General features: G+C 56.4%; 1 protein-coding gene across 1 annotated transcript; it reads right to left on the reverse strand.

Annotated features, from left to right (window-relative positions):
• Window positions 1-6,859: 6,859 nt before the first annotated feature.
• Window positions 6,860-8,768, reverse strand: FOXD2 (forkhead box D2). The gene has a single exon (XM_038557578.1). It carries the CDS (start codon window positions 8,711-8,713, stop codon window positions 7,088-7,090), a length of 1,626 nt encoding a protein of 541 aa, XP_038413506.1. The 5' UTR covers window positions 8,714-8,768; the 3' UTR covers window positions 6,860-7,087.
• Between the last annotated feature and the right edge of the window lie 18,153 nt (window positions 8,769-26,921).

Here is a 26,921-nt window from a genome sequence, read left to right on the forward strand (position 1 = left end):
ACAAATATTCCTAAGCACGGTCACCCACACACACGGCTATGTTCAGGTCCTCTCTCATACACAAACATATACACAGTCACAGACCCCAGATATCCAAAGAGCACATACACACCCCTGGGCTGTGATACCTGGAACCATCATCGTAAAGTAGAAATCTTGCAATCCTTAACTCTTAAAACACCAAACTTTTTTTTTTAACCTCAAATATGGTGATAATCACTTGTTTTGCCTTTCCTTTGGTTCTCAACTACCTAAGTTTGATGGAGAGTAATGATGCTAGGCAGATGTTCGCTGCTTGTATCTCTGGCACAATGCCTAGCACACACTAGGCGCTCAACAAATATTTGTGGAAAGAAGGAAGAAGCCAGAGAGGAAAAAGATCTCCAGGACTGGGGGGCGATTAAACTTGCTTGTGTTTGATCCTTACCAGGTAACTCCTCAGGCGGGAAAACTGTTCCTGGACACAGACTAAGCCCTGAGGCTGGCCTCACAATCTTCAGGTGATCCACAGAGGAGGAGGGCCGCAGGTGCAGGGCACGCAGATCAGAAGCCAGGGCTGCTGCTGCCTGGAGCTCATCAGAACCCAAGCGGCCTAGCAGCGCATCTGCCCTCGCATTGCTGCACCGAAGATCCACGGGTCTGCAAAAGGACACTCAGAATGGTCCTCCATCCTCCCCCTTAACTGCGGCTCCACAAAGCGTGACTGGCCAGCGCCACCGGGACGTTGGGAGCTGGAGAGAAGCCAGCCCTGCAAGCCCCGGGATCCGACTCCTCGTACAGGGATTGGATCCACTCCGGGACTCGCAATTGGTCCGCGGTGCGATGGAGGCCTGGTCCCTTCGGCTCCAGCACAGAAAGCGGCTCCTGCCGCCTGGCTCTGAGGCTAATTGAAGCGATAACCTCACCGGCTGCCCTCTGATGGGGTGGCTCTTGAGGAGGCCAAAACTGGCCCAGAAAGATGGAAACCTCTGCACAGAACCCTGAGCTTCAGACAGGAACCCACAGGGCCCGGGAGAAGAGGTGACCCTGGCGGCAGGGAGGCACCAAAGTGGGCTGCAGGGGGGTGGGGATCTCCCCACACCCAGCGGGGACCGACACACCTGCATGGGGTAGGGCATCCAGGTCCAGGAGTCCTGCCCAGCAGCACCGACACCTGCCGGAGGGGAAAGGCGGGCGCCGCGAGGGCGCTCCGCAAGCAGCGGGAATGAACGCGACAGGAAGCCCCGCTCCTGCACCCTCAGCGCCCCCCCCTCCCCGCCCCTCCACACACTCACACTATTTGGCAGCGTCTACACAGCTCACTTGAAATATGCTTTTCAAGACAGTGGTGATTTTTAGGAAAGGACCGAATGAGAGAGACGGATTCAAACGTATTGTTCCCCAGTCCTCAAAGCCCTCCGACCGCAATGCGTCTCCCTGCCTAGACAGAAATGCCCCGGCGGGGAGAGCAGTCCAAGGAGATTTTCCAACGCCGGGGAGTCGGAGCCCGACCCCCAGGCCCGGCTTCCTGCGGCGGCCCGCGCGGGACCCCTGCAGCGGCAGCCCTGCGCATCTCCGCGGCCGCGCGCCTCCCCACAGCCGGGGCGCAGGAGAAGCCGCGGAGCCGCCGACCCCCTCCAGGAGCACGGCTGCGGCGAGGAGGCGCCCAGGGGCCCGCGTAGGCCCCGCCGCCGGGAGCAAAGCGAAGGCGCAGACCGCGGGCAGCTTCCGCTCCGAGTCCGTGTGCAGCGAAAAGGCAGCAGCGCTCGGCGGAGAGCGGGGCGCGGAGCCCCGCGGGGGGCACCCAGGGCGCCGGCGCCCACCGCGCCCCGGGCCCGGCACCGGGAAGCCGCCTGGCCTCGCCGCCGTCCGAGGCGTCCGGGCCTCCCGCGCGGCTCCCGGCTCCCGGCTCCCGGCTCCCGGCTCCCGGCGCCCGGCGCCCGGCTCCCGGCTGGGAAAGGAGGCGGCGCCCGCTCCGCCCCGCGCCGCGCCCACGCGCTCGCGGAAAAATTCGCCGCGGAGACTCGAGCTGGGGACGCCTGTCCTCCCTGCAGCTCGCGGTCGGTACGCGTCCGTCCGGCCTTGCACAACAGAACCATCTTCCTGCGAAATCCCAAGTCACATTTGTTTTGCTCTCAAAACACCCTGATAGACGGAAAAGCCCAGGAGGCCGAATTATCCGGTGTGACCTGAGCCCACCTCAAGTTCTCCTTCCCCGCCTCTCCAGGAAGCTCCGGGCGCCCGCCCCGAGGGCAAGCGGGAGCTGGTCCCGTCCTGCCGGTCGGTCCTCCTGGACACCTCCCCAGTCCTCAGCCTGGACAACCTTGGGAACCCCGCATCGTAATAATCTAGGCACAAACCCAAACTCGCCTCTCTTCTCTTTGGCCGGGTGCGCGGGGTCGGAATTAAATTCATTCCGAATCCGGTCCGTAAAGACCCTATGCGAGCTGCCAGTTCCAACGGCTCGAAATCCTACGAGGCACGCTCCACACTCAAAACCCTTTCTCCCTTTCTCTTGCAGGGTCCCTCGTTTAAACAGCGTCGGCGCCTTTATTCGCCTGACCCTATGCGAAGGAAAACCCGCCTGATCGGTCATTGTCTGGTCCGCGACCGCCCCCACCCCCGCCCCAATCAGTGTCACAAAAACGCCCCTTTCAACGGATTCCAAACCCTCTTCACCCGGGCGCACCGAGCCTTCAACTTCATTAAGTGCGCGCTACGGCGGCTCTGGAGGAGGCGAAGTTTAAATAAACCCGAGCGCAGAGGGAGGAGGGGTGGGCCTGGGGAGGGTCGCTAGTTGAAGGGGAGAGAGGGAGAAGTGTTTTTGAAAAGGGGAAAAAAGTCATCAGGGGAAAAGCGCTTTGTAACCACGAAGACGCGCCCGCTGTGGCGAGAACAAATTGGATATGGAGGGGAAGTGTCCGCCCCCACCTCCACTCGGCTCCTGGGTGGTCCGGGGAGCCCCTGGAGAAAAGAAAGATGGGGAGGGATCGGCGGTGAAAAGAATTAACCACTTTAATTGGGCTGCAAGAGAGAAGTAGGGAGAGGTTCACCGATGTGCCTCGATCACCCAAATCAAACGCCCTTCAATAAAATAAAATAAAAATGCCTGCCCTTAGCCCTGGCTGAAAGGCGTGTGTCAAAAGTTTGAGAATCAAGGCTGTTCTCAGCCATAGAAAGTAAATCTGCAAGATGGGGTAAAATTCTGTCCGGAAAGACCCCTCCCCCTCCTTGTGGCCTCGGGCCTCCCGGCGCCGGATGAAAAGGAATGAAATTGAACGAAATTGAACGAAATGAAGTGAAATTGACCAGTGAAATTCGCCAATTTTCTTCCCTTTAAACTGCCCGCTCTCAACAGCACTCTCTGAACCCCAGGCCGATTTCTTAGCGTTTTTTTTTTTTTTTTCTCACCTCAAGAGATGAAGGTGTGCCCTGGATATTTTCTTATTGTCACCGATTGTTGGGGCCTCTTGGGAGGGGGGGCAGGTAGAGGCTCAGCTGTCTCCACCCAGAAAGGAAGGGAACCCACAGAAGCTGCTCCAGATGGGATGGCCTGTGTCTCCTCCCAGCGAGCTGGTCTCCTAAGTAAGCCGCCTTACACGGAACACCCACCCTTTGCACCCACAGGGTGGGAAAGAGCCGCTTAGGGGGTCTCTCTGGTCTGGGGGAGTGGGCGGGTAAAAACAAACACAAGGCTCTACCAACAAATCCGCAATCCCCTCATCCTTCTTGCTCTTCCCTACCGCCGGGTCCTATTCCCAGGTGGGTCCTTACCAGTTCCTAATTTACAGGTTCTGGGCGCACACAACCTAAAGGAGTCTCCAATTCTAGACACGCTCCCATTTCCCCTGCCTTCAGTAGTGCGGCTCTCACAGCAATTCTTTTTCTGGTACTTTCCAAGGCCAGTTGGGCATCTGTGGCTTCTTTCTGGCCCCCAGTCCTCAGCCATAATCTGAGCCAGATCTGGCCTTTCTTGACCCATGGGGAAACCGGGATCTGAGGCATGGGTCTGGGATCTCGAGCTTCTTAGAAGCCCCTGGAAGGGTGCATCTCATTCTCCCCTAATCCTCTCGTTTCTGCCTCTTCCTGATATGGACCCTCTGATAGACATATAGATACAAGCAACACGCTCCGATGAATTTACACACATTTACTTTCATAAAAACACACTGAGGGGACTGGATCTCCTGCTTCTCCTGGAAGTAGCGACTGAGGCAGTAGGTCGCGTGTCTGTCCGCCATCAGATAGGCATTCTGGCTGACTAAATTTTCTAAAGAGGAAAGGCCAACTGATAAATCTTTTACTTGAAGCTCCAACCTAGCATCTGGGAGTGACATATTCATGGTAAATGAGATCATGTAAGCTACAAAATGCTTTATTGAGGGCAAACACACACGGTCATGTTCAAACCTCCTCAAATGAAAAGAAATGAAATCCAGCTCGGCAACGGAAGTCCACCAAGCTGCCTGCCAGAGCCATCATCCCAGTATCAGCAGGCATTTCCCGTTCTGCCACTGACTGTAACCTTACTTCTGGTGGCTTGTTTGAGAAGATCATGGGAAGGTGGCCCACTGCATTCGACCTCCCCACCCTCCCACAGTCCCTCAAGGAGAGGGAGGAGAGGGCACCCCACCTCCGCAGAGGGGCTGCACTGACCGTCTGCACTTCCGACCTTGTCTCTCCCGTGTTGGGGAAACAGAGGAGAGACCTGGGAGTTCCAACCACAGTTCCTCAGCCCTGGTGCCTTCTCCCTCCGCTGATCCTGATCCTGACCCTCCTCCCTTAGGGGCACTCTGTCCTCTACCTCCCTCCTCCTTTCCAGCAGTTGTTAATGCCTGGGAACCTGGCTAAGGAGGCCTGTGGAGTTTCTCCCTGCCTGACCCTCTCAAGTTCTCCGGAGCTGGTTCCCTGACCCTGTCTTCCTCTTTCCTCAGCATGTGTCTATTTTCCGTGATGGCTGAACTGCCTGGCTCTGCACCTCCACACTTCTCCTTCTCTCCTATGTCCTCAGTTGAACGTACAGAGAAAAAGAGCTAAGTAACCATCTTTGTTCCACCCAAAGCATCCCCTCTTGCCCCACATGCTTTCGAGTCTGGCCAGCTGAAATCCCTGGCACGGGCAGCAAGCCCAGACACACTCCATGAGCTTATGGATGGCTCCAGCCATGACTCCCGATGGTTTTGCACCCTGGCAGTAGGTTCCGGCTGTGAGCGTGGCTCAAAGGTTGGGAAGGTTTGCCTTAACAGAGAAGGACTGCACTGCCTCTCTCCTTTGGCTCGTAGTATGCTTCTGACCCTCTCAGGCTGGAGGAGAGAGGGGTTTCACAGTCCCCCGCCACCCCCGTTCAAGCTGTTCGTTATGCCCTGTCCACAGCAGCAGGAGGGAGGAGGATCCAAAAAAAAAGGCTCTACGGTGGCTAATGAGAGATCTCTCTCCTCTTAAGAACCCAGAACAAAAAGTGACAATCACAGACATGGACACATTCGTGAACACACAAAGAAATAAAAATACAGATATCCCAAAATACAACTTACCGCCCCAGCCCAAAGAAGGACAAAAAGAATACGTGACGACCCTCAGAAACACAAATAGGAACCACAAGCTCCATGAAAACCTCTGCACACAGAGGCATACAGAATATGCATCCAGAGACACATTCACTCAAACTGTACTTAACAGGTAGAGTGCCCATGAGCCCTGGGCACCCAGGTAAGCCTAGGCCACGCTAAAGTCCAAACTAGAAGATCTGAATCCCCAGGTGCATTTGAAACAAAACCTCTCCGTAGAACCCCAGGCAGACATTTAGGACCAGAGCGAAAATGAAAGTGCTACGGGGTCACAGGCTTCCCAGAGTCCTGGCCCCATGAAGAGCCAAAGGCCCAGGCCACAATATCCCACATATCCAGAAAGCCCAGGCCCTCCTTTACCTGTCCGGGCTGCCCAGGGCCCTTCCCCACTCCCGCTCTACCGGGGAGTCGGGTGTCTGGGAGAGCCCCGACGGGGAAAGGGGAGTGCAGGCAAGCAGACAGAGCTGGTGACTGCCGGAGTTCACATACATTTATTCAACTGACACCGATGGGAATGGGGAGGGGGAGCCAGATTTTTCTTTTCTTCCACACAAACCATCAGACGATTTCACAGAGTCTCCTCGAAGTGAAGTCTAAATCAATGCACACACAGTGGACAGAGAACGCACACAGCGGCCCGCTGTACAGATATTTACACGTAATTACAGGACCCCCTGCCACAGGATGTGCCCTCGCCCACCCCACCCCCACCTCTCCAGTCCTTGACCCGGACCCTCCTCTCCCCACCCCAACCTCATTGCTTTTAGCTACAATAAATATCCCAGGGCCTGGGACAGAGCAGAGCGCGGAGAGGGCCGCTGGCCCTGGATGGCTGGACCCAGCCGGCCATGGGAAAGGGGGAAAGTTCCTTCAAAAGCACCCCAATACAAAAGAGGGAGGATGTTCCTCAGTGTAGTGGGATCCGGGGTTTCCGCAGGGATTGTGGAGACCCCCTCACTTAACCTCTCCCTTCGACTTCGCCTGTGTAGACACTGCTTTGGGCTTCAGCGAAAACGAACTTCCTTGAAGGGCGGCAAGAAAAAAACAAATGGGAATTTTCTTTTAAGCACAAGGCGGATAATAGGTATCTTTAAATTATCCTGTTGAACAAGCGGAGCCTCGAGGCTGAGGAAGGAGCGAGGGAGAGGCAGGAGGAGAGAGCGGTCGGCGCAGTCGGGGTTTCTGGCGGAATCCGCGGGCCGGGGCCTCTCCGGGCGGGCGTCCTCCGGCCCCCGAGGGGCAGGGGCGCAGAGGCTGGGCGGGCGGGAGGGCGCCCCCCGCCCCGCGTGCTGCTCAGGTCCGAGCGGGAGCGGGCCGGCGGCTGCCTCGCGTAGGCCCGGGCCTCTCCCTGCGCCACGGAGCCCGCGGCGGCCCAAGCAAGCTCCGGAGCCCGAAGTGCCAAGTCACCGCGCGGGCCCAAGGTCTGGAGACTCCTCATAAATAGACTCCCTGAGTTCCGCTGGGGCCGCCGGGCGCCCGGGGAGGCGGAGGCGGAGGCGGAGGCGGGCGCGCGGGCCTCGCCGGGCCTGGGCTCGACGCGGTCAGAAGTGGCAGCCGCTGAGGCCGGCGACTTTGCTGGCGAACGGGGGCCCCGAGGACAGGAGCGCGTCCCCGGGGTGCGAGAGGCGGAGGTGGCCGGCCACCGGGGCCAGGGCCGGGGCAGTCAGCATGGCCAGGACCTGCGCTTGCCCCCCGGGGCCCGCCGGCGCCGCGAAAGGCGACCCCGGGGAGCCCTCGCCCCCGCCCGGGGGGGCCGCGCCGCCGCCGCCGCCGCCGCCGCCGCCGCCGCCGCCGCCGTGGCCCATGATGTGGTCTATGGAGAAGGAGGGCCTCTGGCCGGCCCCCGCGCCCCCGCCGCCCGCCCCGCCGCCCGCGTCCGTCTTGAGGCCCTGGCGCAGGAGGGCGGCGGGCAGGCCGGCGGCGGTGCCGGCCGCGGGGGGGCTCAGCGACGCGGGGTAGAAGGCCTTGGCGCAGCCCAGCTCGGCGCCCAGGAAGGCGGGCAGGCCCGCGGGCCCGGGGCCGGACGCTGCGCCCGGGGCGGGGGCGGGGGCGGGGGCGGGGGCGGGGGCCGGGCCGGACGCCGCGCCCGCGAACACCGAGGCCGTCGGGGGTCCGGGCGGAGGGGCGGCGGCGCGGCCCGGGGGCACGGACAGCTGGCAGGGCGCGGCGGCGGCGGCGGCGGCGGCGGCGAAAGCGAAGGCGTGCGCGTGCGGGTGCGGGTGCGGGTGCGCGTGCGGGTGCGGGTGCGGGTGCGCGTGCGGGGCCGGGCCGGGCGGAGGCGCGCCGTAGGCCGGGAGCGCCAAGCCGTAGCCGTAGCCGTAGGCGCCGTAGGCGGCGAAGCCCGGCAGGAAGGCGCCCGCGTCCCCCGCCGCCGCGGCCCCGCCGCGCAGCAGCAGCTCCGGGTGCGGGTGCGGGTGCGGGTGCGGGTGCGGCGGCGGCAGCGGCTGCCGCTTGAAGCGCTTGCGGCGCCGCAGGAAGCTGCCGTTGTCGAACATGTCGGCCGACTCGGGGTCCAGCGTCCAGTAGTTGCCCTTGCCCGGGTTGCCCGGCTCGCGGGGGATCTTGACGAAGCAGTCGTTGAGCGAGAGGTTGTGGCGGATGCTGTTCTGCCAGGCGGGGAACTTCTCCCGGTAGTAGGGGAAGCGGCCGCTGATGAACTCGCAGATCTCGCTCAGCGTCAGCCGCTTCTTGGGGCTCTGCAGGATGGCCATGGTGATGAGCGCGATGTACGAGTAGGGCGGCTTCACCAGCGGGCTCCGCGCCGCCGCGCCCCCCGACGGCGGCCCCGGCCCCGGCCCCGGCCCCGCCGCGCCCCGGGCCGCCGCCGCCGCCGCCGCCGCCGCCGCCGCTGCCGCGCCTGGCCCGGGGCTTCCCGCCGCGGCCGCCGCCCCCCGGGGCGCTAGAGCGCGGGGCTCGCCGTCCGAGCAGCCGCCGGACTCCTCCTCGTCCTCGGCGGCGTCCGCCTCGGCCTCCTCGGGAGGCGGCTCGGGGCCGAGCGGGAGCACGTCCCGGGGGGCGCGGGGCCCGGAGCGGGCAGGGAGCTCCCCCCCGCCGCCGCCGCCGCCGCCGCCGCCGCCCACCACGTCTATGTCTGCGTCGGCCTCGGACAGCGCGGCCGGGGAGCTCTCGGAGGACATGATCTCGCAGCAGCAGCTGCCCAGGGTCATGGTGCCGCCGCCGCCGCCGCCGCCGCTCTCCGGCTCCGCTCCGGCCGCGGCTCGGGCTCCGCCGCGCTGCCTCTGGGGCGAGTGTGTTTTGCGCGCGGGCGGGGAGGGGGCGGGGGACTGAGGCGGGCAGGGAGGGGTGTCCCCCGGCTCCGCAGCGCCCCCTCGCGGCCCAGCTCGCCGCTCTCGCCTCTCGGGGAGCAGCCCAGCGGCCGCCCCTCCGCCGCCCCGGGAGCCCGAGCGGGGCGCCTGCAGCGGGGGCGCGGGCGGGAGGACGTGAGGCTTCCCCCGGACCCGGCCGCTCCCGGCCCCCAGCGCCCCCGGGACGGGGGCAGGGGAGCCAGTCCCTCCCCGCCTCGCCGCTGCCTAAGGCGGAAGAGCGCGAAGCCGGGGCGGAGCTCCCGAGCGGGGCGGGGCGGGGCGGGAGGGGGCGGGCGGACGGCCTCGGCGGAGGGGCCCGGCGGGAACACTCGGCCGCCGCGGCGGGAGCTGGCCCGGGTGGCCGGAGGCGGGTCCTCGCCTTCCCGCAGGTCCCGCCGACGCTCCGCGCCCGGGAGCCGCCGCCCGGAGCCCGTGCGCTCAGCCCGGGTGTTCGGGTCCGCGCGGGCCGGAGAAGCGGCCCCCGCCCCGCCCTCGCCCTCCGCCTCCCGCCCTCCGCCTCCCGCCTCCCGCCTCCCGCCTCCCGCCTCCCGCCTCCCGCCTCCGGCCTCCCGCCTCCCGCGGCGGCGCCGGGGCCCCGAGGCCGAAGCGCGGTCGGAGCGCGCGCGGGAGCCGAGACGCCGGGACCTGCGCCGCCGGAGCGGGCCCGCCGGATCCCCAGCGGCTTCCGGCCCCGGGGAGACGCGCCGGAGTGATCGCGACCGGCAAGCCCGACGCCCTCCGCCCGGCCTCGGAGAGGTGAGCGACCCCGCTGCGCCGCTCCTTCCCGACGCCCCGGCCCCGCGCGGGGAGACCCGGGGCCGCCGCCCTCTCCCCGAAGCTTCCGTGCGGCGTTTCCGCCGCATTCGGGGCGCGCGGCCGCCTCCCGCGCTCCGACGGGGCCTGCCCTCCGCCCTTGCCGGCCGGGTGGCCGTTTGTCCTGGGCTCCGTGCCTCTGGGCCTCCGGCCTTCGGTCAGTCTCTGCCTCCGGTTCCTCTGGAAACCCTGCGTTGGTCCGGGCGTCTCTTCGTGGGTGCAGAATCCCTCGCTGCATCCCTCCCCCTAGTCGCCCCCTTTCTGGCGGACTTGTGGGCTCAGCAGACCCGCAGCAGGACCCTACAGACCCCTTCCCCAGTGACCCCGACCTCAGCCCCAGGCCAGCGTTGCCTCTGCTCTCGGGAGCCTGTGCACACGAGGTTGCCCCGGTGCCCTTCTTCTTACCAGCCCGTTGGATCCCCCCCCCGCCGCCCCCGGCCAGGAACCCAGCAACCAGTAGCTCCAGCTTAGACGGGGCCCGCCCCAACCCCGAGGGGCGACCGGGGTGAGGGCACCGGTCTTGGGCCTTGGGCGAGAACGGAGCCGATGGATGGGCGGCTGCCCCGCCAGCGCCGCGCAGTGGTCAGAGCTCGGCGCGCGAGGCCTGAGCCCCCAGCTGCCCTCAGCTTTGCCCGGGCGGTATGACAGTCAGCAAGCTGCTTCCCTACCTAGCCTCAGTTTCCTGCTTTGCCTAGTAGTTAAGATCAGGGACCCTGAAAAATTAGGCTTCGGGGATTCTGGTCCTGGCCCTATTTCGAGGTCTGTCGTCTTGGATAAATTTCTTAAACTCTGTAATTGTTTCTTCCTCTATGAAAATGAGATTTAAAAACAACCCACCTCATGACTAATACGTAATGTAGCTCCGTCACTCCAGGCTACCTAGAAAGAGGGTTTGGAGAGCACTTTGCAGACTCCTGGGGAGAGAGAAAGTGGGTGTGGGTGGTGTAGTCTCCCACCTGGATCTCAAGCCTGGGTCAAGCCCTCCACTAGGTTACCCCTACTGGGCTATCGAACCCCCTCTGGTCACTGTGCTGGGTCAGATCCCCTGTGGATAGTGCTGGGAGCAGGGTGGGAGGGCATGCACAGCTCCTGCAAGCTGTAATTCAGCAGGGTTAATGTCAGGATGGATACGTTATCTCTTTCATCTAGCAATTTCCAATCTATGGAATAATTTAGTGTAAATCTAACTTTCCCATTCCACTGGTGGGGCAAGAGGCCCAGAGTGGGGAAGGGACTCACCTAGACTCCTACCAGGTAGAGCAGGGCCAGGTGCTTATCTCTTAACCTTCATGAAAGAGGTCTCCATCCTCTCAAGCCATCTTGGCTAAGAGCAGAGGGGAGTGGAGGCAGGTCTGGCTGCGCCTATCCTGGGAGAGAAAGTCCTCTGTTCCCCCTACATACGCTCCTCAGACCAAGGGAATCCACCTGGTATGCAGAGTGCATAAACAGACTGTCCTCCGGAAGAAGAGAGGTCCAGTTCTCAAACCATGGACTGGAATTGGGCAGGGGTAGTGGCCCTGAGGGGGTTAGAATTTTCCAGGTGATGAGGCCCTCCAGAAAAAAAAAGTAGGGGGGTGGGCTTTGGAAAGAAGTTTTTTTGCATGAGTTCAATAAATTCACATACCTAGGGTTGCTAGATTTAGCAGATTTATTTTATCTGGCAACCCTACACTTACCCCAGCTTGTGTGTTACTTCATGGAGATCTTTCTCACACTCACAGATCCCCCATACTGTCTACCACACGTCAGCTCCAGCCTGGCTCTTCTCTGCTAGTAGCTGAGAAGATGGAGGGGAAAATCAACATTGGTCTCATCTTGCTGCAAATGAGTGTCTTCATTTGTAAAATGACAGGCATGAACCAGTAACTTCCTTCCTTGGAAGCACTCTCAGGTTCCCCAGGCACCTGCCCAGCTCCGGGGTAAGACTGGCTGCAGCTGCCGGCTGTGCCTCTGCCTGGCTCTGCTGCACGCTCCCTGGCAAGGGGACACAGGTTGGGGAAAAGGGACACAGGCCCCTAGCCCTTGTTCTGCAATGTGGGGGTAGAACATGATCCCAAGGAACCACCAGACCCCTCAAACATACATGCACTTTTACAGGGGTGCAAACAGGCTCTGGAGATCATGTGACCTGGCCAGGCTTTTGAAGCCCCTCACCCTACTCCCAGGGTTGGGCTGGACCCAGGTGTCAAAACTCTCAGGCCAGAACTCCTTTACTGATCCAAATAACTCTGCTTAGCCCCTGACCAAGCTCCACTCTTGCCTGGGGAGAAGTGTTTCTGGGAACCTCTCATCCCTCCCAAGGTTTTAATGTAATCTAGAAGGGCCAAGTTGTCTTGACCAAAGCCAGGAGGAGGTGAACTGAGTGCTGGGAGAAGGTTGATCAGGACGTTTGCAAGGCATTTCGTTTTCTGCCCTGGCACCATCCTTTCCCACCTGTGGGCTCAGCCTCTTCCAAGCCTCCCGGGCACATTTGCTATCTGGGTGACTGTCACTTCCCTCCAGGGAAATCCTGTGCTTCAGCCCCCACTCGGGCAGCCTCCCAGGAAGCAGGAGACAACAGGCTCTGTGGGTCTTGGTTACAGTGTCACCTGGAGAATGTGGCTTCCTCCTTCCTCTGCCTTCCTATTTGGTCACCTCCCTGAAGCAGCCAAGAAACAACTGGAAGGCGGCTTTGCCGGGCGCCTTTGGGAGGGGATCCGCCCCCAAATGCTCGGACAGCAGGGAGTTGCGTGTGTACTGCGACGTGTTGCGGGCCATCAGCGGTGCCCCTGTCTTTGTGGCTCCTGCCTTGCCCTCTCGCGGTCGCTGTAGACGTGCTGTTCTCCACAAGGAGAAAGGGGAGAGCTACCGGGGGGGGGGGGGGGGGGTTGGAGAATGTAATGACATCAGTCGCGAAAGTGGCGAAGCGCGGCGCGGAGCTCCAAGAGGCGGCGACGCGGGCGGTCCGGAGCCGGGCAGGGGGCACCGCGCGCTCCAGCGCTGCTCTGATTTCATTCCCACACCGTGGCCAGCCTCAGCGACGGCGGCGAGGCCCGCGCGGCCGCCCCGTCCCTCCGTCCCTCCGTCCCTCCGTCCCTCCGTCCCTCCGTCCCTCCGTCCGCCTGCCGCTCCGGGCACGACAGTTGCTGGGCCGAAGCCGGGACGTCTCCAGATCCTTTTCGCACCCAGCTCTCCGCCCGTTGCGGACCGATCCCTGGGCCCGGGGGGAGGGGGCGGAGACCCCGGGTCGGGAGCCCTGCGGCGGCGGTGCTCCCCCGCGCACGCCCAGGAGCGGGGCCCCAGTCAGTGTGGACGCGCGGATCCGCCGCGCGCAGAGACCGGGAGCTGCCCCGGCGCCTTCGCCCCGCCTGCCCCCAGCGCCTCTGAGCTGTTCCCCACACCGCCACGCCCTGGACTTCTCCCCTTCCCCACGCCTGGCCACAGTCGCCCCCCAGCTGCCCTATCCTGGGACCGCGTGGTGGGGGGTTCGCTTGAGCCCGGGATGGCCCCGGCCCGCGCCCCGGTGAGCCCGGGCGAGCTGCGGAGCCGTCGGCTCTGGTTCGCGGGGAGAGGGTTGCGGGCCCAGGCGAGGGTGAGGACGGTGCGGCTCCGCAGCCACCACCACCCCGGGGCCTGGCCTCGCCGCGACCCAGGGGCGACAGGCTCCCCTCGCCGGGAGAGGCGCAGCTTGGGCGCAGGGGAGAGGGCGCCCTTTCCAAGTGTGCCGCCAGCCTCGGGGCTGCGAGCCCTCCCAGAGTCGAAGTGCGTCCTGGGCTTTTCGTCCGAGGGTCGGTCCCTGCGGAGGCGGAGGCGGAGGCGGTGGCGCCGTGTGTCCGACCCGCGCCGGTCCCGAGTGCGGGGACCGCCCTGGACGCCTCGCCATCCGGACCCGCCGCTCCGCCCAGAGGAGGCCCGCCGCGTGCCGCCGACGGCTGGAGGCTGTGCGAGGGCGCGGGGCCGCGTGCGCGTGGGTTGGGGACTGGGGCGGGGAGCGCAGAGGGCGCGGCGCGGGGAGGGCCCCGGGCGGTAGCGCGGCCCTGTGCGCTCCAGCTGCGCTCGGCGCCGGAGAGCGGGACCTCGGCCCCCGCCGCCCCTCCGCCGCCCCGGAGTGGGGCCGACAGGGGGAGGGAGGCGGCGCAGCCGTCCGAACCCGGTAACCGACGCACACATGCACGCCGTGGCATTTAGCCTTTCGGAGCCCCAGGCGGGGGAGCTGGGGAGACCGTAGGGCCCTGCGTGGTGAGGGAAGCAGTGCCGCGTGCCTGACCCCCGCCGGAGCCCTGCGGAGCCGCGCAGAAGCCGAGCGAGGGGACCAGAGGGCAGCCCGGCCCTGCCCGGGAGACGCTGGTGACGGATTCCTGGAGAGCAGCGACCTCTGGAGGAGCGGCGCGGCCACGCAGCGAGCCAGGAGCGGGACGACCCGGGCTAGGACCACAGGGCCTTCTCCACCCGCCCCTTGGCAAAGTCGCCCGGCGCCCCAGAACCTCCGGACTCCTCTTGGCGCATGCTTGCTTCCTTTCCCAACCCGCACTCTTGCTTCAAATCCTGCCTCCTCCAGAAATAAGGCTTCTCGAGAGCCCAGGCATCTTGCCCTCTTCCTGCTCTGAGCTCCTCAAACTGAAAGCCTGAACCTTGGACAACAGCACCAGCGCCCCACGCTGCACAGCCGACCTGCTTCCTGCCTCCCCTTCTCCAGGAGACTGTTAATCCATACACTCCACCCACCCTTTGCATTGCATACTGCGTGTGCTGTTTTTCTTTTCCCTGCAGTAAGTAAGAGACTGAAGTCATTTATCCCCAAATTGGACTGTAGGTTTTCAAAGTCTGTTTCCCAGAGGAGGAAGCCCAGAGGAAGGGCTGACTTGCCCAAGGTCACACAAGCAGAGTGATCGCAGAGGCAGAACTAGATCTCTAACTTCTCATTTCCCAAGCCCAGAGCCCTCTCCATTTCACGTGGATGTGGAGAAGAGCTCCTTTTGAGTGGCGAGGCCTGGTTGGTGGAGTTTAGAGGTAGGAGAGGGGACATACAGGGGAGGATTGGGGTAGGGGTTCGCTGTTACAGGGTGTGGCAGGAAGGAAAGAAGAGAGGGCAAAGCTGCCCCAAAAAGTCAGACTCTTCCTTTCCTCAACCCCAGCCCAGATCTAGCGACTGTGAAGGACTCCAAATTTCAGGGGCTGGCTACATGCCTTACATCAGGAGGTGCGTGGGCTGGAGGCTGGACACAACCTCAATTCAGGCAAATACCGCCGTCCCCTTTGCCCTGGGACAGGGGCTAAGAGACCCCTGCTAATACACACCCAGGGGGTGCTGCTGAGGCCTCAGAGCAGCAGGAGGACCCCCCCACCAGCTGCTTTGCTTTCAGGGAATCCTATGATTGTCTACACAGGTTACCGGGCAGCCTGGCCCCTGCCTTCTGGCCCAGCCTCACCTCCAGCCACTGCACTCAACTCACAACCTTTTTCCCTTTCTCACCTCTGTACCGTTGCCCATGCTCACTCTGGGCCTGGCTCAGCCCTCCTAATCCTCTGCCCACTTCAAATGTCAAGCTTTATGACATGCCTCCCCCACAACACCTCTCATTGGCCCGCCTGTGAGGGGCTCCTGCCTATGTGCCCCCCCAAACACAACTCCCTCCATTGTCATCATTTATCTTCTAGGCTATCACCTGTGTAGACTGTGAACTCCTTGACAGCATTCATTATTTATCCTCATTTGGCCTCCTCTCCAGAGTACCTACCTCATGGAGTTCTCATGAGGATTAAATGAGATAATGCATATAAAGCACTCAGCCCAGGGCCTGAAACTGAGAGACGGCTCATTAAAGGTTTCTCATCATTATCAGACATTCTGCCTCCTGCCAGCAGCAAAACCCAACACAGAGTTAGGTATTCAGTGAGTGACAGACATGTGGAGATAGGAATGAATGAACGATGTGACATATTTCTCCCTCTTGTCGGGACTCCCCAGACAGCTTACATCAGCGGAAATACGTGTCCTTTGGGAACAGACACTATTTCTCCCCCATTGGTCCCCATCCCTGAAGGGAGAGAGAAGAACATGTCCCCCTATGAGAGAGAGTCTTCCCATGGTCCCTGACCCCAGCATTCACTGGATTTCTCCCTTGTGTTCTCTGCCTCAGTTTCCTTCTCTTAAAAAGGTTGTGACCAATCAAACCAGCCAAATCCCAGCAAAATCTTCCAGGGACTCCCCATTGCTTATAAGACAAAATTCACTCTCCTTAGCATGATGAATGGAACATGTTTACGGTTTTGGGGTATCCCATCTCTCTGGTGGGTAAGACTTCTCTCGCCTAGTCCACAGGCTCCTGATGGGACTGTCCAATCTCTGTGTCCCTCACACTTACTTCCAAGAGTAGACACCCAGCATGGCACCCCAGCATGCTCAACTATAGCATTGCAAATCCAAGGCCCAGTGATTGGTGTAGGCAAGTGACCTAAGCCAAGCCGGTCACTCCTTCTACAAGATTTGATATATGGACTCTGGGACTTCAGGAGAGGTGCGAGGTGCTTCTCCTGGATCAGAAGATCACATGGAGAATGCTGTTTGACATTGAAACCCATGCATGGAGGGAAACAGCCAAGAGAGAGAGCAGGCGCTTAACAACCGTGCTGCATCCCCTGGCTCTGCCTGAACCTAGAACCCTTAGACTTTCCAGATATTCTAAAGATATCCTCCCCTTTCTTAAGCTAGATGTAATGAAGTTCTGCTAGTTTGAGTTGACTTTCATAAACAGCAAGGACCTGGGTCCCTAAAACCTTTGAGGTGCCATACCACCCTGAACTGCCTGCACAGACTTATTTCAGTATTGGTTAAGCCACTGCTCTGGAATTTTCTTTGGCGGGGGTGGGGGTGATGGTGGGGGTCGGGGTGGAGTAGTCTGTTACTCACAACTGAACTGAACCCGAATTAATACAGGAGGGGATGGAAAGATGTCCTGTAGACACAAAGGACCAGTCTAGGGTCATTGGCCTGAAGAATAAAGAGCTCAGGGTTGACAGAGACCCCATCTTCAAATCTCCACAGGGCTGATCTGGAGCACAGAGACCAAGGCAAAAGCCTGAAGGTTGTCAGGACACAACATCTGTAACTCAATGGAAGGAAAGCCTTCCAATAGAGCTGTCCCTCAGAGATGTGATAAGCTACACTGATGGTAGTGAGCTCCCCATCACTGGAAATGTGTGAGCTGAGGCTGGGTAATCACTGGATAGGAATCTCAGAGACATCTAGGTTAAGGCAGATGGACTATAGGACTTAGAGGTGGGTTCAGATTATGCCCCCACCCCGTATTAGTCTCAAACAAATTACCTTTCTAAGCCTCAGTTTCCTTGTTTGTGATCCAGATAGTCGGGTTGGAGACAGACACCAAGGAAATTTCCTAGCCTGGCACCTCACAGAGACTCCTGATGTCTAGTACTCTAGGTGGAGCCAACTATGGGTCAGGATGACTCAGTGGGGATCTTTGCTGGCCTCTCCAACCTTGACATTTAAAAAAAATATTTTATTTATTTATCTATTTGAGACAGAAAGAGTACAGAAGAGAGAAAAGCAGACTCCCTGCTGAGTAGGGAATCTGACACAGGGCTGGATCCCAGGATCCTGAGACCATGACCTGAGCTGAAGGCAGACACTCAACCAATGGAGCCACCCAGGTGCCCCAACCTTGACACTTTTGAAGATGCCTGCTCCAGCTTGCCAGCAGAATGCACCTCCCCCTGGTTTGTTCTTACCACTGGAGAGGAGCAGTGGAGCCTGAGATCTCCTCCCATCCCTACTCTGCCCCTCCCAGGTCCTCCACTTCCTTAATCTGATTTGTAAGAAGTGCATCCCCTATTTTGAACAGTCTGGCTCAAGAATCAGGGCTCTTAACTACTGTGCCCTACCTACAATTCCAAATGTGAGTGCCATTCACACCAATAATAATCATGTTTCTGCATGGCCCTGACCTGCCCAGGCTCCTGCTCATCCTGGTCTCAGTCAGCCAGAGTGGTGCCATCTGCTACATGACCTGACACCACAGTTCTGGGCCAACCCAGACATCCCAGGCTACTTGAGGGCCTTGTTTTACAAAGTGGATTTGGCTCTGCTTTAGTCACAGGAGTGCATCTCATGGGGGGATGGGGCCGGGGGTGGCCTGTTGCTGAATCTTCCTTCATCCATTTCCTCCCACAAAGCTGGGGCCACTCCCAATGACATGGGAGATCCACACCAGAGAGTAGCAGATCTTATGACCCTATGATCAGAAGGAAGTCACAATTGGGGATGAGGGATGGCAGAGAAGGGGAGACGGCAGCTTTTGACAGGAAGTCTCAACAGTGGAGGTCTATCTAAAGAGCAAGCTTCCTGTACCTGCCACTGATGCCCAGAGTTTGGGAACTAGACAGGAGAAGGAGCCATCACTCTGGACAGACTGATCACCAGGGCACAGACCCCATGCAGGGTGGAGGTGGCAAGTGCCCAGGCTTCCCAGATCCAGAAGCCAAACCATCTGGTGAAAGGCCCTCAGGAGAGGTTCTGATGGGAAGGTCACGGGGGAGAGGGCAGTGAGGTTTGAGAAAGTAGAATTCTGTTCACAGTCACCAAGGGTCCCTTTGAGAAATAAAACTAGACAGCTGCCAAAAGAGCCAGTGTGGCCACAGGGAACTTGGTGTCCTGACAAGGATTGTGCAGAAATGCACTTCCAGAACTTCTCCTGTAGATACACCTGCACACGTGGAACATGTGCGAGCTTTCATTGCAGCTGCTTTTGGAATGCTGAAAGGTTGGAAACGGTGTAAATGTCCAGTGACAGGGGGTTGATTAAGCAAATAATGGCACATGTACACGAGGAAATAGTATGCTGTGTAAAATAGAATAAAGAAGTTCTCTATATATTGATCTGGAAAGAGCCCGAGACGTGAAAAAATTCAAGATACCTAACAGTGTACACTTTATGCTTCCAATTGTGTTTTTTTAAAAGGAGAAAATAATGTATATTTGTTTTGGTTTGCATGTGCAACAAAAATATCTAGGAAGATGAATAAAAAACATCTGTTAGAGAAATAGGAACAAAAATAGAAGAGAGATCTTCCACTGATACTTTTTGATCATTTTAAAGCTGAGTAAATTTATAGCCTATTCAACAGTTGAATAAATAGGTTTTTTAATAAAGAATTTATTTATTAATGAGAGAGAGAGAGACAGGTAGAGGGAGAAGCAGGCTCCCGGGAGCCCGATGTGGGACTCGATCCCAGACCCTAGGATCATGCCCTGAGCCAAAGGCAGACGCTTAACCACTGGGCCACCTAGGCGTCCCTGAATAAATAGTTTAAAGCAAACAGTGGAATCATCTGGATGAATAAGGCTGTGTAGGTTGAACATATGAGTAATAAAAACTGTAACTATGTGCTCAACACTTTCTGTGGGCTCCAACCTGAAAATATGGCTGGTGGCTATACATACAAGGGAGGGACATACAAGCCCCATCCAGCCCATGCCTGTGGCTGGCCTGTCGCCCATCAGGTGGGGAAGGAGGCGAGCCTGCCAGCTAGGACCTCAGCCTTTCTACCTTACCCTTTTGCTCTTCTCTTCCCGTCCCTGTCTCTGCCTCCTGTCTTGGTCCCACCTACATTGCTTTGAAGGTAGCCCGACTTTGCCAGGCTGGACAGGGAGTGGGACGCAGGAAATGGAGATTCATAGAAACTGGAATAACAGGCCTTCTCCTTTCTTTTTTTTTTTTTTTTTTTTTCTCCTTTCCTTCAAAACCTCAAACCAGGGATCCCTGGGTGGCTCATCAGTTGAGTGTCTGCCTTCGGCTCAGGGTGTAATCCCGGGGTCCCAGGATGGAGTCCCACATCAGGCTTCCTGCAGGGAGCCTGCTTCTCCCTCTGCCTGTGTCTCTGCCTCTCTCTCTCTGTCTCATGAACAAATAAATAAAATCTTTAAAACAAAACAAAACGCCAAGCCAGCTCATCTCCTCCAGGAAGCCTTCCTTGTGAATCCCACCAAGCCCAGGCCCTGCCCCAGTCAGGGAGCCAGTCTGGTGCTACAGGTGGGACCTGCCTATCCCTTGAGCAGGGTGCAAGCCTCTGGTCTCTCATTCTCCTCCACCCCTGGAACCTCAAGCCCCGCCAAACCCCAGGGTGTCCAGCCCTAGCGAGGCTGCCCAATAAGGGACACAGGGTAGAAGAGCCTCACCCACCATCACAATGGCTTTAGCAGTTACAAAAGCCATATCACCCTGGCAGAGGGGGCAAGGCACATCTTCCCTCTTTCAGAAGAGACTGAGGCTGAGCTCAGAGCAGAGGCTTGAATTGGTGACCTGTGAGCCCCCTCATCCTGTTAGCACTCTGCATACTACATTGCCATCCACCTGTATATGACTTCTCCGAGCAGGACCGTGTTGGATTCATTGGAGTCCTCAGCTGGGGAGGAATACACAATCCCAGAGCTTGGCAAGTGGTGGGAAATGCTAAGAAAGAAAAAGGAAAGGGTTGCCTGAGTGCTTGACCAGACCTCGGATTTCCAGACCTCAGCCCAGCAGGTTTTCTCTATTTCCCTCTCACAGAATAGACCAATTCTTGGCAGCTGGGACTGCCTACCCCATTCCAAGCCTCCCTACAATGGGGCAGCTGCCAAGGGCTGCCAAGAAGGATGGGGGACCACAGGACATTGGGAGCACTTGACAGGCGAGGTAGTGAGGGCCAGTTTTCCTCTCCCACACCAAGCAGCTGGGTTCCTCCCTGGAGCAAGTGACTTGCAGCAACAGAAGCCACTCCCAGCTCAAAATAGCATCCAAGTGGATTCCCGGCAGGTGCCTACAGAGTGGCCAACAGGTGGCGCTCTTGTCTCCACAAAATTGGTGAGGGGAGGGGGAGAGAGGAGGGGAGTGGGGGGAACCGGGTTTGAGTGGGGGAGTCCAGAAGCAGAGGAAGTAGAAGACGGAAAGAAAGAGGAACTGAAAACTTGTCACCTGGCTTGGAAGGTGACCTTTCAAGATCAGGACTGTGGGGGGAGGGGGATGGAATTTTGGGGGGCTTTTGAGGCAAGTTTCACTTCCTCTTCCTCAGGGGCAGAGGACTTTGAAGTCACGTGTACCAAGAGTCAAGTTCTGAGTCAGCGACTTTGCAACTTGACCTGAGCGAGTCACTTAATCTTTATGAGCCCCAATTTCATATCCTGTAAGTGGGAGCTGATAATTCTAATAATGTCACCCTGCATTCCAGGAATAAACTGTACTGGATTATGCCTTTTCTGTAATACACTACTAGGTTCAACTTGCTATTTCATCGAGGAACTTTGAATCTGCTTTCATATGTGAGAATGGCTATATTTTGCATTCTCATCCCTTATCAGGCTTTGAAAACATAATTAAGGGACACCTGGGTGGCTCAGTGGTTTGGCTCAGGGCGTGATCCAGGGGTCCTGGGATCAAGTCCCACATCGGGCTCCTCGCAGGGAATCTGCTTCTCCCTCTGCCTGTCTCTGCCTCTCTCTGTGCGTCTCTCATGAATAAATAAAATCTTTTTAAAAAGAAAATGTAATTAAGTAGATAGAATTGGAATGACTTCCATTTCTTCTGTGTTCTGGAAAAATTTATATAATTAGAAAAAAAAAAGGTTTCTTTATAGTTTGGTGGAATTCACAGGCAAAATCAGTTAGCCTAAGTGCTCTCTGCTGGGAGCAATGGAGGAACAGTTTCTGACAGTGTTTTCTGTTTCTTCTGTACTATGGGTCTACCAAGATTAGTCACTCCTTAAATCAGTCAAGCCAGACCAGGTTGTCTACCAATCGAAGGACCGCCCCTAGCTTTCAGAGTTGACACAAGGCTATGATTATGTGCAAAAGTTTGTAACCTCTGTGAAATAGGAAGATTTTAGCCAATGGCTAATTGTTTCTGTACCTTTGTATACCTATTTTCTACCATTGCCACTGCTACCTCCACCAAGCTACCGTCCTTCACTGCCTGGATACTGCAGTAGCCTTTGCATTGGTCTCCCAGATCTCCTCTAATAGCATGCTTAGGGCTATGAAATTTCCTCTGAGCACAGCTTTGACTACATCCTATGGATTTTAATATGTACTATTCTCACCTTTATTAATTTATAGTCTGTAGTTTCAATTTTCCTCTAACCTGAAAGATAAGCATTTTTAAATTTTCAAGGGCTACATTCAAAATGTGGTCCAGGAACATATTCTTATACATGTAGGAATTTATGAACATTTTTGAATGTTGTGTTTTCATTTCAATAGTGATCTTATGTGGTATATATATATATATATATATATATATACACACACACACACACACACATATATAATGGAATATTACTCAGCCCCATCAAAAAAAATGAAATCTTGCCATTTGCAATGAGGTAGGTGGAACTAGAGGATATTATGCTAAGTGAAATCACTCAATTAGTGAAAGACAATTACCATATGATCTCACCCATGTGGAATTTACGAAACAAAACAGAAGAGCATAGGTGAAGAGAGGGAAAAAATTTAAAAAAAATAAAAGATCCCTGTCCCAGAGAGGGAGACAACCCATAAGAGACTCTTAATCATAGGAAACAAACTGAGGGTTGCTGGAGGGGAAGGTGGGTGGGGGGATAGGGTAACTGAGTGATGGATGTTAAGGAAGGCAAGTGATGTAATGAGCCCTGGGGGTTGTATAAGACTGATGAATCACTAACCTCTACCTCTGAAACCAATCATACATTATATGTTAATTAATTGAATTTAAATTAAAAATTTTTTTAATGATAAGAAATCATTTAATTAAAAAATAGTGATCTTAAACACATTCATATAAGCATATAATGAACCACTTACATGACCTCCTGATATAAGTATCAGAGGCCTGATATTTAGAGTCTTCGTTTACATATTGTCAAGTAGTACTTTAATCTTGAGATAAAGCAAAAAACAATGTAGACTTTATAAGTAAATGCTGTATTGGGGCCAGTTGGTGGCATGGCCTGCCATGTGAAGGAATACTTGCACTTCATTGAAAAGAAAACAGTAGGAAGGCATCTGGGTGACTTTGTTAAGCATCCAACTCTTGATCTCAGCTCAGGTCTTTTTTTTTCTTTTTTTTGTATTATTATTATTATTTTTTGGAGTTCGATTTGCCAACATATAGCATAACACCCAGTGCTCATCCTGTCAAGTGCCCCCTCAGTGCCCGTCACCCAGTCACCCCGTCTCCCCGCCCACCTCCCTTTCCACCACCCCTTGTTCATTTCCCAGAGTTAGGAGACTCTCATGTTCTTTCTCCCTCTCTGATATTTCCCACTCATCTCTCCTTTCCCCTTTAATCCCTTTCACTATTTTTTATATTCCCTGTATGAATGAAACCATAGAATGTTTGTCAGCTCAGGTCTTAATCTCAGAGTCATGAGTTCAAGCCCTGCATTGGGGGAAAAAGAGGAAAACAATGGTGGATGAATTTAGTCATCACAGCTCAAGGCACCAAATCCAAAAGACCTGTGATGGAGCAGGCAAGGCCACATTTATGGGGCAAGTGATTTATTTAGTTTCAGCAAAATTATATCTTCTTTTACATTTGATTAATGTTATGAATATGAATTTTTATTTTGTAGGTCTATTTGAATTGAATTTGTGAATAAATTTTTGTTTTACAGTTACATAAGAGATATAAGTATAAGGATTTTGTGCCTGCACATACTAAATGACATTATAACAAAAAGTTAAGGTCAATGCTGGGAGTCCACAGAATTTTTCTGTTTAAAAGAAGACACTGTAGCCTGTATCTTGCAAAATCCTCCCCAACCTCATCTCCCAGAGAGGTACTTCTCATGGGCTTAAAACCAACCTCGTCCCTAATAGTAAAGGGTTTTTCTATGTTGTGCATTTTTTCCTCTGCCTTCCCAAGTGAAGCCCACAGGCCTGAAAAATTGCCCAAAGCAGCCTCTCTGTTGATCTGCTTACCTGTGTGCCTTCCAAGGATGTCACTTTCCTATGTACTCAATTTTCCCTGTGGCGGGGTGATGGTAGCCACTTTCTTGAACTGGGTCTGACAGACCTTCTAAGCAGCTCAGCACCATTCTGGGCCCAGAGCCATCCTTCCAGTGTCCCAAGTTCCCTTAAGTCTGGGGGCAGCCCCCTCAGCTCACCTATACATTCCCATAAGGAACTCAGAACTGTCACCTGCCTTAATCCTCCTGCAAAAACATGCACCCCCCTCATTTCCATAACTCTGAGCCACCTTCCCAGCCTTCCCATACACCGTGCATACTCAATCCATATAACCATGTCTCAGTCCCCTCTTCCTCAACCCCCCCGGAAATAAGTCTACAAAGGTACAGCTTTGACCTAAAAATTTCATTGTCAAAGTGTACATTTAGCTTCCCATACTAAAATCATCATCTTAATTTCAGATGCGCAAAATTTCCCCCTAAATTTTGGTCTACCAAAATATCAAAATTCTTAGGGCACTCTGACATAGAGCATATCCTCTGAGGGCATCAACAGTCTCCAATCTGATTCTGCATTGGCCTAGGAGGCTACTAGCACGGGGCCCGGTGCATAGCAAGCGCTTGATGCTGTTGAATAAAGGAAGATTCAAGAGGTATTTAAAAAAATAGTCTCAGGTCACCAGGGTGGCTCAGCGTCTGCCTTTGGCTCAGGGCATGATCCCAGGATCCTGGGATCGAGTCCCACATCAGGCTCCTCTCAGCCTGCTTCTCCCTCTGTCTCTGCCTCTCTTTTGGTGTCTCTCATGAATAAATAAATTCTTTTTTAAAAAAATAAAGTCTGATTTTCCAGTTCGGCAGTGACCTTTCTACTGTTTCTGTACAGACATTTCCCGCCTGGTCCTCAGAGTTCTAAGATCCCAGGGTCAGAGATCTGCAGGGCTGTGGCAAGAATGGAAATCAGAGCTCACAAGGTGCTTTCTGGCTTCAACAGCCTGAGAAGGGTTCTCCCCTGCCCTGGAAAGTGCTTGGGTTTGGAAGGATTTTACCAAGAGGTGCTCTGAGGCAGGAGGAGGGGCTGTAACACTATGTGTAACGGAAGGAAGTTTACATTTTGATGTTTGTGGTGCTCTACTTCTTAGAAAACAGACAAGCTTGGGAGCCCTGGGTGGCTCAGTGGTTTGGCGCCTGCCTTTGGCCCAGGGCATGATCCTGGAGACCCGGGATCGAATCCCACGTCGGGCTCCCGGTGCATGGAGCCTGCTTCTCCCTCTGCCTGTGTCTCTGCCTCTCTCTCTCTCTCTGCCTCTCTCTCTCTCTTTCATGAATGAAGTCTTTTTTTTTAAAGAGTAAAATAAATGAAAGAAAAAGAAGAAAGAAAGAAAGAAAGGATAGAAAAAGAAAAGAAGGGAAGGAAGGAAGGAAGGAAGGAAGGAAGGAAGGAAGGAAGGAAGGAAGGACAGACAAGCTGGATATTTGCTGCCTCTTGGGCTCCAAGAGGGGCAATTCTCATCCGGTAAGTGGGGAAATAGCCTCTACCTCCATCTCTTTTGCAAGTCACTGCAGGGACTGCACGTGGGAAAGACCAAGAAGGTGCCAAAGGACTGTCAACCCAGTCATTAGTCAGTAAGTCAGGCCCAACATTAGACACCAGAGAGTCGGTCAGTCAGCATATTAAATGAAGGGCTGCTACGCTTCAGGCAAGTTAGCTCTGACTCTTGCTCGGAGGGGTTAAGCGCTACAGGAGGGTATCTCCTCAGGGCATTTCATACCAGACTGTACCCAGTGTTGTACCACCAAAGAGGCCCTTCCCTGCCTTCTCACATTTCCTGCCCTTTCTCTGCTCTAAGCTGCTGAGTCTCCACCCTCACCCTCCAGCACCACTAAAGAACTTTAAATTCTTGTAACCAATAGAGGTGCTCTAGGTACATCCAACATCCAACATGGAAATCACGTTCACCCTGGACTCAAGACACACGATCCCCTTCCCTGACACCCAATCCAGGCCCCACTAGATTGGCAGTCCTGAGGTAGGAGAGCTTGGAAGAGCCTGATGCTTAGCATTTAGGTCAGCACTAGGGAGCAGGACAGGGTCAAAGGCCAACCCCCTAGAGCTGCACCCTCGGAGTCTCTCTTTGGTGCTGCCCTGTCCGTGGTGCTGGGGACAGTCAGTAAGCGGCTCAGGGTCCCTCTGCCTCAGCTCAGATCTAGCAAGGTGGATAAAATGGGGCGTGGATGAGGATGCAGAGTCCAGCTCCAGAAGTCCAGTGGGGAAACGTGTGGTTCATGGCACCCCTTCCTTCAAGCAGGGAGCTTTAGCCTTTTAAATTGAGCCCCCAGCCTTGGCTTTCCAAAGCCAAAGCCTTTCTTTCAGAGTACTGTGCATACTGAGCACCTGGCAACGCCTTTAAAATGCAGAATCTGATGACTGGGCGGGCCTGAGATGCAGTCAGAGATTGTGCACCTCTAACAAGCTCCAGGGTGATGCTGGAGGTCTGTAGGCCACAGTTTGAATATAAAGCTCTAGAGCCCTTATCTCATTTCTCTGAGGACTGATTGGTCATGTCTCGTCCCCACCCATCCAGAAGTGCCTGATAGTTCACTAAGTACTTGTCAGAGGAGTGGTCAGTGCTCCCTTATCCATGGGAGCTGGGAACAATCTCACACAGCAAACCTCTAGCCAGATACAATCCTGTTCACACGCCGTCTCATCTCTGTGGCTCCGGGATGCAGCAGGTGGTGGCATTTTACTAGGCCCACTATGTGCACAGCTGTGGCTTAATCACATCCTAGTCCTACTCCGTGAACCTCTCTGCCTGATAGTTGACAAGGGGCTCACCCCCTGGCAACCCGAGAGCCTGCACCGCACCCATCCCGTCTCCCCAGACCACTCCCCAAGTCACCAGCCAGCACACGGAGCCCAGAGGAAAGTTTCTTGTTTCTTTTTAATCAAACCGGCTTTAATTAAAAAAATAATGACCCAATAAGTCCTACGTTTTCCAGATGGTGGGGCAGGCCGCTAGCCCCGACTTCAGTCAGGCGCCCCTGGTACCGCTGGTCTCGGAGATCTCGAAGACCCGTCCTCCGGGGCTGGAAGGGCGCAGCCAGGCGTGTCCGTGCGGAAGCGGCGCGCTCTCCCAGTAAGGAAGTTGGGGGTGGTGGCGAACTTGGGGGGAAACGGAGGGAAGGCAGCCAGGGAGTCGGGAACCCGGGAGTCTGACCTCTAACGTGTGGTGAAAACACACAGAGAGAAGGCGGACGAAGTTAGGAGCCGGGCGAGGCGGCGGCTGGGGAGCGAAGGTCTGGCTTCCGAAGGGCGGGGGGCTCACCAGAAGCTGGGGCG

Source organism: Canis lupus, chromosome 15 (genome assembly GCF_011100685.1).
Source record: "Canis lupus familiaris isolate Mischka breed German Shepherd chromosome 15, alternate assembly UU_Cfam_GSD_1.0, whole genome shotgun sequence".
In the NCBI taxonomy this organism is placed as follows: domain Eukaryota; kingdom Metazoa; phylum Chordata; class Mammalia; order Carnivora; family Canidae; genus Canis; species Canis lupus.